A 10860-nucleotide genomic window follows, 5' to 3' on the forward strand; every position below is an offset into this window, starting at 1 on the left:
AAATGTGATGCCCCAAATTCCCTGGTGCCCTACGCAGCTGCGTACTTTGCAAATGGGTAAGAACAGCCCTGTATTAACACGAGAGAGGAATCCGAAGTGCTTGCCGCTTTCTGTCTCTGGATGTGCAGGGATCATAGTGCCACAGGAGAAAGGGAAGATATCTTGTGATAAAACAGCACAGGTCCTTGGCAAGATAAACTGAGAGAATGATGGCCCAAAGGGAACTTTGCTGTTCACCACTGAGATGACAAGACGACACAGAACTTGTTAAAATTGCAAGCCAGATGACGCTTCTTCAAAGACAAGGGAGGCACCTTGTCCACGTCCTGCTCCCAGTCCAGTTTCAGTGACAACACCCGAAAGTCTTCTGCAATGAGTTCCCAAAAACCAAGCAGAAAATGAAATTGTCTCAATTTTCTTCTTGTAGGGTATTGGTGACTTGTTCACCTGTTTAGATTGTGTGGGCTGTGCAGTCCCAGCCAATCCTTTTTGAAGAATATTTCCTCATTCATTAACTTCATCACAAGAGTTAAGAGATAGGAACGCTCTCTTCATTAGCTGGATGAGGTGTAGAAATGCAATGAACATCATGGTTTTACTGAGATTCTGCTGTGGTCTGTTTTCATTACTTGTACATATTCCCAACCAAACTTAAAGAAATTATGATTTTATTTGAGTGGGTATAAAAACTCTTATATAATGGGTGCCAAAGGTGCAGGCATATTAAGTGGACCCAACTGAGGATATGTTGGATAAGCTTAGTAGGTTCTACCGAATTCTATACATTTTTTGGTTCAGTGGCCAAACCAAAAAAATCTATTAAAACATTGTTTAATTTTGAAACTGTTTGTGTGTGTGTGTGTGTGTGTGTGTGTGTGTGTGTGTGTGTGTGTGTTCCCCTCTCCCAAAGCAAATAAACAAAAAATTGTTTCAGGTAGAATGAAATATTTTGTTCGAACTGAAGCTAAATTTTGTTTGGTTTTTCAATTCAGTTTCATTACATTGGATGTTTTTTTTTACTCTTTACAATGACTTTTAAAACCAAATCTAACTAATGTTTTGAAATGAAAAATCAAAATGATTTATTTAGAAAATATCAAAATGAGTCATTTTGACTTTTTTTCAAATTTGTTCCCCAGGCAAAGCTCTTTGCTGAATTTAATGCGATTTTAATAGCTTTGGTCACCCCGAAAATGCATTTTTCTGGCAAGTTTGCGGTTTGACTGAAGAATTTCACCAAACATGAGCCCAACACACTGGTGGGAGGAAAAAGGACAGCTCTTGAAACTATATCCATAAAACGCAAATCTGCAGAATGTACTGTCACATTATAAAACCCAAGGGACAGAAGAATAAAAACCACAATTGCAAACAAACTATGAAGACTCTCATGAATACATCCGCTAAGCTATAATTAGTATAAATTGAGAATTCTTTAAACAAGAATATCTTCTGAGCAAAGCTTGCAAACAAAGCATTTTAAATGCATTATTTCATAAGCGGTTAATGTTTACTATGAAGCATTGCATGTTGCAAAGCATTTACTGCTGCTAGGCAAACCAAACCCTTGAAAACTTGAAATTAATTTTCTGATCCAACCAAGCCCAGCTTCACTATCATATATAAGGGGTAGTGTCAAGGTGTCACATCAGAGGAGTCCCTTCTCCTTCACTTTTTGCTGCTGTCACGCACCACAGCTCCTGATACTTATTCCCATATTCAAATACGCCGCCATGAACAGACAGACGTTTTTTGCAAGCTCCACCGTTGGACGAAAGGGCTTCAGTTCAGCTTCTGATGCTTGTGGCCTAAGTGGACACAGAACATGTGTGGCCTCTGTAGGCCCGCCGGTCGAAAGATGTAAAGTTGGTGGCTACAGCAGCAGGAGTGTCTGCCACCCGGGTGGAAGCACAAGAATTGCTGATGCTGGATGCCACGGAGGTTATGGCTATGGTGGCACAGCTTGGGGCAGTGTAGGTTATAGCAGCTCTGGAGGCTTTAGCGGCAGGGTAGGTCTTTGCGGACCCAGAGGCTATGGAACTTTTGGAGGTTATGCCGATTGCAGGAGCGATGGTATCCGAGGGGTCAGCGTCGATGAGTCCCTCCTGAAGCCGCTCTGCGTGGGAGTTGACCCACAAGAACATGAGGCACGAGAACACGAGAGGGAGCAGATGAAGACCCTGAACAACCAATTTGCCTGTTTCATTGACAAGGTGAGAGTGTCGATGTTTTCTATATTTCTTTAAATAAAACAAAGAGAATGGCCCATGGTGCAGATTTCTAATCCGGATCTGCTTCCAGATAAAAATTTCCCCATGTTCAGACTGTGACCTTTGGAATAAGAGCATCAGATTGTCCTTGGATTGGCACCCAGTCAAATTCCTACTGACATCAGTGGAAAGACACCCAAATTCACTTAACTGGAGTTGGATCATGCCCCGAGACAGAGCTGCTGCGGTACTTTAGTCTTTGGAAAGTCTCTGTCACTTGAAGGCTTTAAATCAAGGGCAGATGACTTTCTAAAGGATCTACTCTGTCTCAACCAGAAGTTATGAAAGGGGGTTCCTAAGAGGATGGAGCTGGGCTGTTCTCAGTGGCAGCAGATGACAGAACAAGAAGCAATGGTCTCAAGTTGCAATGGAGGAGGTCTGGGTTGGATATTAGGAAACACTATTTCACTAGGAGGCTGGTGAAGCACTGGAATGGGTTACCTAGGGAGATGGTGGAATCTCCATCTTTAGAGGTTTTTAAGGCCCAGCTTGACAAAGCCCTGGCTGGGATGAGTTAGTTGTTGTTGGTCCTGCTTTGAGAAGGGGATTGGACTAGATGACCTCCTGAGGTCTCTTCCAACCTTAATATTCTATGATGCAGGAACTGTTGGGTAAAATTCTATGGCCTGTGTTATGTCAGGTCAGACTAGATGACTAAAGTGGTTCCTCTTGCCTTAACATCTACGAAGCTATTAAATAAACAATATGAAAAACCAAACGTGCCTGGATGATGGTTGTCTGCAGTTGCCCTTCACGACCATTGTTTCCACATTCTCCAATGAGGTCTGCGTTAAAGTTCTACGGCCATTGAGAATGTTTTGTACTAAGTGAAACAGAAACAATGGCACTATTGTGTTCATCCAAGGATGGGAAACATAGCAGATTTTTTTTCGAGTCATTATTTAATTCATTGAAAGGAATGCAACATCTGGCCTTGATTCCATTCACAAGAATTACTGTAGTGAAGTCAATGGAATGGTATGGTTATGAAAAGACCCTCACCCTCCTTGATTTGCAATTTGCTGGGCACTACCTGGGCAATCACCATTCAACGACACCAGACGAGTTTGTGATCCTCTTACATTCAGCATTACTCTCCTTCGAAGTACCTGGACGAGGAGACACAGATAGAGCTTTAGACTTAAATTTATTTTCTTGTCCTTTTGATGTTTATATTTGACACACAACGTTATATTAATATCATTCCTGGGCATTGATTTAGTTGGTGCTGGTCCTGCTTTGAGCAGGGGATTGGACTAGATGATCTCCTGAGGTCTCTTCCAACCCTAATATTCTATGAATCCATGATTTCAATACCATGGGGATACATGTAATAAGAAGGTGAATAGAATACAGTACTTGTTAGCTTAAAATGTATTCAACTTTGATATAAATTTATGATTACTCAGAGGAGTGGGGAGTTACTATTAAGTATCATTTCCCAAAGATGTGCTTCCTTTGGTCCTCTAGTTGCCAAATACTCTGTTCCTGCCTCTGGATTACCAATAACAGTTCCTGAATCAAAAAGGACAGTTTAACTTAGGGTCCTGATTTCTTTCTTTCTTTCAGTTCTTTGGTGGTAGCTTTCGGAGATTTAAAAAATTGCTGAATTTTGGTTTACAGGTTCGACACCTGGAGCAGCAGAACAAGGTGCTGGAGACCAAATGGAACCTCTTGCAGCAGTGTGTTCCTCCAGCCCCACAGAAAAATCTCGAGCAATGCTATGAGAATTATATTTGCAGCCTGAGGAAGCAGCTTGAAGGCTTGTTAAGTGACAAGGAACAACTGACCTGTGAAGAGTCTGTGTCAAGGAAGCTTGTGGATGAATTCAAATGCAGGTACGAGATTATCCATCATTTGCTTTCTTCTCACTTTGCTCTATTTTGTGCTATCTCCTTTAGCTGCTGTGGGATGTGAAAAAAATTGTGGCCTGATTCAGCACTGAATTATTCCAGTCTTTAGCTGGAATAACTATTGTAGTAGGAAGAGAGCCTGAGACATAAGCCCTTGTATTAGAGGCCTGGTATGAGGCCTGAGGCCTGAACTAAAGTAGTGGTCAAAACTTTGCCAATATGAAGCAAAGTCAGGTTGTGAGCAAGAGGCAGGCCATCCTCACAGAATTTGGCAAGCACAGGGCTGATATTGCAAAAACACATACTCCAGAAGGGTGGTACCAGAACACCTCAATACTAGCACATTTCCCAGAGATAACAGGACCACACTGACCCATCTTGAAGATAAGGTCAGGATAACAGCATAATTAATAAAAATGTTTTAATCAAACCAACATGTACAAGGCACTGAGTGGCACCCAAATACGTCAACGGATGGCACTCTGATTTGTAATTTGTTTGTATTTGTGTATAAAAACGTATCTCAAAGGGAGTGTCTTTGGCAAGCCTACGGAGTGGTGGAAAGTTCCACCAGTGACTGAGCTGCGTCCATTGTTACAAGCCTACATGTCTTAGTACCTTCGCAGAGTCTACCAGGTGCCATTACTGTACTTTGTTGAAAATAAACCTGGCCAGGCACCTTTGCTGCTAAACCAAGTCCTGTGGTCTTATTGAGCAGTTCAATCGAAGCCTGCTGTATGTGCTATCTGGCCAGAGCCAGTGCAGCATGCAGAGAGAATACATGCATGCCGCCAAATACCCAACAACAACGATATCAATTGAAATGGCATTTGCAATTAGTGAAACAGACTCAATGTTGATTTCAAGCTGAAAGAGAAAAATGTTTCCCATGTGTGTTATGGCAGTTGGCAAAACAAGCACTGACCCACCGCTGTCTCTTCTCTTTTCCCACAGATACGAAGAGGAAATCAGCAGGCGCACAGCGGCAGAGACCGAGTTTGTGGTGCTCAAGAAGGTAAGAAATTCAGGGTGGCTAAAAGAGGAAGCGTGGATCTGTAAATATAGCTATAACCATTTTGCATGGATGCCGCAGCAGTAGGAAGTTATTAGAAGATACCTGATGATGGTAGCATGAGGAAAAGGCACATCTTTACGCACATACTGAAGAGTGTGGAAAAAGGATATAGATGGGAATGGGAGAGGAAGTTGAACGGCATTAAAGCTAGCATCGTTGTAAATCACAAAGAAAGATAACACACTTAAGTTACTGTTCATGTCATTTGTAAGTGGGGCCTGGTGGACAGATCAAAAAAGGTTGTAGCTGGACAGCAATGGAATAGTAAAGGCCCACTAATGACTGATATTTTAATCATCTAAAGAGGAGCATCTTGATTTTTCTTCCTTGCTAGATCCATTCTAGGTTGATCTCAGAAAACGAGACAAAAACACTGAATATTTAGAGTTCATATTTAAACTTTAATTAGTCAATACTGGGTTTTCCACCAAGTCCTAATGAAGAGGACTTTTCCTCCCCATTGACTTTAAGGTGGGTTGATTTTCCTCTGGAAGGCCCAGGAGCCCCTTGAGGAAGCCTGGCAAATCGAGACATTCTGTTCCATAAGCCTGATGGAAACAGACAACAGGCTTTGCCTCTGATACTGTTTCCCCAGTGTTTTGGAATACCTGTGGCCTTTTTTCCTCAGGAGGCGGACTCTACCTTGCTGCATAAGGAAGAGCTAGAGGTGAACACGACCTTGTCGAAGCAGAAGCTGGAATTTCTGAGATGTGTTTTTGATGAGGTAAGGATTCTTCTCATGCCACCTGCCATGGAAATTCAGTACCATGTTTCTCCTTGAAATCACCATCATGTTGCATAGGGTCCAGATTACTAGAGGCAGCGAGGACTCCATAGCTAGAAACTCCACCTGGATGATTGCCTCTAGGCAACATTTACTAATCCACCCCTAAACGTGGAATTATGAAGCCTATATAACATTACGCCATAATGTATGAATCTTCACCTTGGATCTATCTGGTGACGATGCCTGGGAACAATGAGACCTGTCTTTTCCTCCCCAAATCCAGCGGAAATTGGACACCTCCTATCTACCTGGTTGGCCTGCCCCTACTCCTAAGAGAAAAGACTTCTGTACTTCTCATAGGCAAAGCCCTTTACATTGGTCTTTAGTTGCAGGATCGGAACTAGCCCAGTGAAGAGAGACTCTTTGTCTTTGAGTGAACATCTTGGAAGTATGGATAAGGGAGGGGGCTTTAAATGATACCTAAGATTTTATACAATTGCAGGAGAGAGCTCAGATGGATGGCCGGTTCTGCGACACCGCAGTTGTTGTGAAAATGGACAACAGCAGAGAGCTGGACACGGACTGCATAATCAAGAACGTTGAAGGCTGGTATAAGGAGATTGCTCAGAGAAGCAAAGAAGAAGTTGATGTTTTGTACCAAACCAGAGTGAGTCACAAATGAGACAGATACGATACAGGGTATTGTATGAAGCAAGTTCAATTAACAATCAATTTGTTTCTGAATACCAGTTCGAGGAGCTGCAGGACAAAAAGGGCAGATTCTGTGAGGATCTAGAGAGAAACAAGCATGAGATTGCAGAGCTAACCCGTCTGATCCAGAAGCTGCAGTGTGAGACTGACCATGTAAAGAAACAGGTAGGAGTGATTTAGATGTTTTGATTTTCCGACGAATGTGCCAGATTTGGTGTATTAGTATGGATGATATATTGGAATACAGTATGGCTGGGAATTATGCTCTGGTTCCGAATGATGCTGTTGTGTCTGTGGCATGAACCGAGACTGATTTGAGATGGTTGCTAGGTTGGAATGAATGAGGCCAAGTGTTTAAAAAAAACCAACACTACAATTTGAAGTATTATAGAACATAGGATTGCCAGCCCTCCAGAATTGTACTGGAGAATCCAGGAATGAAAGATTAATCTTTAATTAAAGATGATGCCATGTGATGAAACCTAGGAATATGTCCAACCAAAATTGGCAACCCTAATAGAAGATGGCTACCACAACTCTGCAAACACGGTCCACACTGAAGCATCCATCCCTTAAGATGTAATTTCACTTCTTCAACTTATTGAGTAGACTTTCCGTCTAGCCAAATTCAAGGATTTTGAGAATCGTCATCACCTCTCGCTTGTCAAGGAAAGTAGTGGTGACGGGAAAAGGGAAATTACATGGAATAAAAGGGGAAGTGATTTGCGGCTTTACTTTCAATCACATTCAGGCCTCTTTCACCACTCTGCCAGTGGACCTATAGTGGGTATAAATTGCGTTTACTTTGTTTTGATGGCTCCTTTACACTGCCAGAGCTGGGGCCTGAGTGTAAGTGAGAATCAGATTCTCTCCCTTCTTATTCAACCAGGTTAATTCTTCTCACCACCCTTGCAAAATTTAGGAGGATAACTCTAAGGGTGAGCGTTAGTGAGAGCAGTAGTAGTATCACAAGCAAGCCTTTTCTTTCTCATGTCCGGTCTCTTCAAACACGGCGTTTTCTCCCTTGTCTTCGGTTTCCCTTTCAGTTCCATCCTCTGCCACAATTTAGCACCTGCTAGCTGCAGTGAGAAGAACTGCAAGGCAGGCCCTGTTGTTCTCTTGAAAAAATAAAGATGTTCAGCCAATCAGAGCCCAGCAGGCTCAGATAAAAGTTGCTTCAGGGCCTGAGCAGGTCAGTTCCAGGCTGGGACCAGATGTGTGAAGAAAGGGGCTGCTCCCTGGCCAAGGGAACTAGGCAATTAGTCAGAGGTTATCTCTGGCTGAACTTATGTAGTTGGGATTGCAGAGGGAGAAGAACCTGAGAGCATTGGCACTGAGCTAGGGCTAGAGATAAAAGTACCGGTAGAAAGAGGCGCAGTGAAAGTGAAGGACTGCGGTAAGCAGTACATGGCTGCTGTGTATAAAGTCCCTGGGTAGGACAGCAGAGTAGTGGGCAGGCCCAGGTTCCCCTACTGGCCACAAGTAAAGTGGTATCAACCCCACAAAGAAGACAGGATTGAGTTGGGAGCTCAAACAAAGGGCTGTATTTAAAGGGGCCCAGAGCCGGGACTGAAGGCCCTACTAAGGACAAATAAATCATGTAACACCCACCCCGGAAGGGGATCATTTGGACTTGGTGACTTGGCCAGAGGGCCAAGCTGCTGAAGTCCCACCAAGGTTGGCTGGCAGCCTGAAGGGGACACCAGGGGTGAGAAAAGGTCTGTGGTACCACACCCAGCCACTAAGAGGCAGTCAAGAGGTGAGTGCCCCCATTACAGAGACCTATGGGAATACCATAGAATAGTGGATACCCCACCAAACCCAGCACCTACCCTTTGATAGTGGCCAATACTTCACGCCTTTGAGGGAGATGCCAAAATTGTGCCATACTACTAAGCAACGTCATCTGTCCTGTAACAGGTAGACCTTATTATGGACACTTGGAGTACCTTGAAAGAAAGCCATGAAATGAGGTATTCAGCTTCCAAGATGTTAGGCTTTCCTCAGCCATGTATCCATTCTTCTGAATTTGGAACTGAAACTTGGGAAGCGAATCCAGAGGCTGATGACTCGGAACTCTGATAGAGAAACAGCAACACAACAGTAATGTCTTCCGTTTTCTCCCTTGGCAGATTGCCTGTCTGCAAACAGCCATTTGTGATGCTGAGCAGCGTGGCAATTGTGCTCTTAAAGATGCTCGAGGTAAACACATGGAACTGCAGAACGCTCTCCAGAAGGCCAAGGATGAGCTGGCATGCATGCTGCGTGATTACCAGGCGCTCCTGAATGTCAAGCTGGCCCTGGATATCGAGATCACTACATACAAGAAACTGCTGGAAGGAGAAGAAAGCAGGTGGGTGCAAAATACCATAAAGCTCGACAATGGAACGATCTCAAAGGCCACGTCCAGACTAGGGCATTAAAATCGATTTTAGATACTCAACTTCAGCTACGGGAATAACGTAGCTGAAGTCGAATTTCTAAAATCTAGGTACTCACCCGCCTGGACGGCGCTGCATCGATGTCCGCGGGTCTCCGTGTCGATTCCGGAACTCCGTTCGGGTTGATGGAGTTCCGGAATCGATGTAAGCGCGCTCGGGGATCGATACATCGCGTCCAGACTAGACGCGATATATCGATCCCCGAGCAATCGATTTTAACCCGCCGATGCCGCGAGTTAGTCTGGACGTGCGCTAAGTGACTTTCCAATGGTGAAGATGAGGATTACCTAGGAAATCCAAACAGCTACCAGGGCTCCATTGCACAAGTATTTACGAGAGAGCCTCTGCCCTGGACATGACGCAATGCAGGGGATGAGAGAGACACATAGGGATGGAATGGGTTGGTTGATAGGCTGAAGTGACAATAAAATGAACATTAAGTTCCTAGAAGCAGAGCTAATTGATGGGATGAAGTACTCATCTTCCTTTTCTTTCCCCATCAGGATATGTTTGGGGACGCCTGTGAGTGTATGTAAGTAAGCCGAGGATTTACAATTGGGATATTCCAAGTTTGGGGGTTTATTTTCTGTGAGAGTGCAAGTTTTCTGCTCAACTTACTGCACCTGTGTTTTTCTTGCAGCTGTGGTCACCAACGCCTCTAACATAGCTGGAGACAGTGGTACCGCGGTTGGAGTTGGAAGCGGATGTGGTTATGGCTCTTTAAGTAGAGGCTACAGCTCTGGGCATGGAAGATGTGGCTCCCTAGGTGGGGATTTCAGCTCCAAAAGTTTAGGAGTCTGCCCCAGAAGTGTAGTCAGCGTTGCAGGTAGCCAAAACATCCCTGCAGGTGCAGACTGCTGTCCACCTGGAGGGTTCAGCTCCGGAAGTGGCAGTTGCATATCCAGAGGTGTGGTAAGCTCTGTGTGTAGCCACCACCTCCCAGGAGGTGTCCAATGGTGTCCACCTGGAGGAGTCATCTCCGGAGGTGGAGGTTACAGTTCTAAAGTCGTAACCGGCTCTGGCGTCCCAGGACAAGTCTCTGGAGGTGTAGCCTGCTGCCCAGATGGAGGAGGGTATATCAGCAATAGTGGATATCCTGGAAATGGAGTTTGCACTGTTGAAACCGGAGGGTTTATCATTCAATATTTAGGTAGCTCTCCAGCTGGAGGACCCAGCACTGGAGTTGTACATAACTCTGGAGCTGGGCCATGCCACACTGGAGTTCCGGGAAGTTGTGAAGTGGTGAGAGAAACCAGCGTAGCACCGTAGGGTGATGTAACTCTGGATTTGTAGGCAGCACAGCCAGGAATACCACAATGCAAAGCTTAAGCACAAAGTCACCCTTTCCAAAATGATATGAAATGAATTCTCAGCCAGCGGACAGCAACACAAATTGCAAAATCCCTGACCGACTATAAGCATTCATTAGGATAAGAGAGATGTGTCAGGGAGGTTCTATTTTCAGTAGTCTCCTCATTCTGAATGTCCATTCCTTAGAAGCCTTGCTAACAGGTGTTCACAGCAGTATTACTTCCTTAAGCTCATAGTGTCTTTGTATTTCAGTGAGTCGTTGCCTTTAGGCATTTTCTATGCTGCAAAATGGCCCTCCTATGGGCCAATCAATTGCATTGCCCTCTCTCCGGGTTTTCTGGCAACTGGCAGCTTTATGAATCAAGCAATTTGTACATGGAAACATATTCTGCCTACAGCACCTTCCAAAGTGATTCAGAAAGGAGAACAGTGATTTGACGTTCCCAGATGGTACTGAGAAGAGAATTTTCCT

At 44.3% G+C, this 10860-nt stretch overlaps 1 protein-coding gene across 1 annotated transcript; it reads left to right on the forward strand.

Moving 5' to 3' along the window:
- Positions 1 to 1733: 1733 nt before the first annotated feature.
- Positions 1734 to 10346, forward strand: LOC115647633 (keratin, type II cytoskeletal 4-like). Its single transcript, XM_030554330.1, has 9 exons — positions 1734 to 2213; positions 3894 to 4108; positions 5078 to 5138; positions 5827 to 5922; positions 6428 to 6592; positions 6676 to 6801; positions 8769 to 8989; positions 9581 to 9609; positions 9718 to 10346. Exons 1-9 carry the CDS (start codon positions 1734 to 1736, stop codon positions 10344 to 10346), a joined length of 2022 nt encoding a protein of 673 aa, XP_030410190.1.
- The last annotated feature ends 514 nt before the right edge of the window (positions 10347 to 10860 follow it).

Source organism: Gopherus evgoodei, chromosome 3 (assembly GCF_007399415.2).
Source record: "Gopherus evgoodei ecotype Sinaloan lineage chromosome 3, rGopEvg1_v1.p, whole genome shotgun sequence".
Lineage (NCBI taxonomy): Eukaryota > Metazoa > Chordata > Testudines > Testudinidae > Gopherus > Gopherus evgoodei.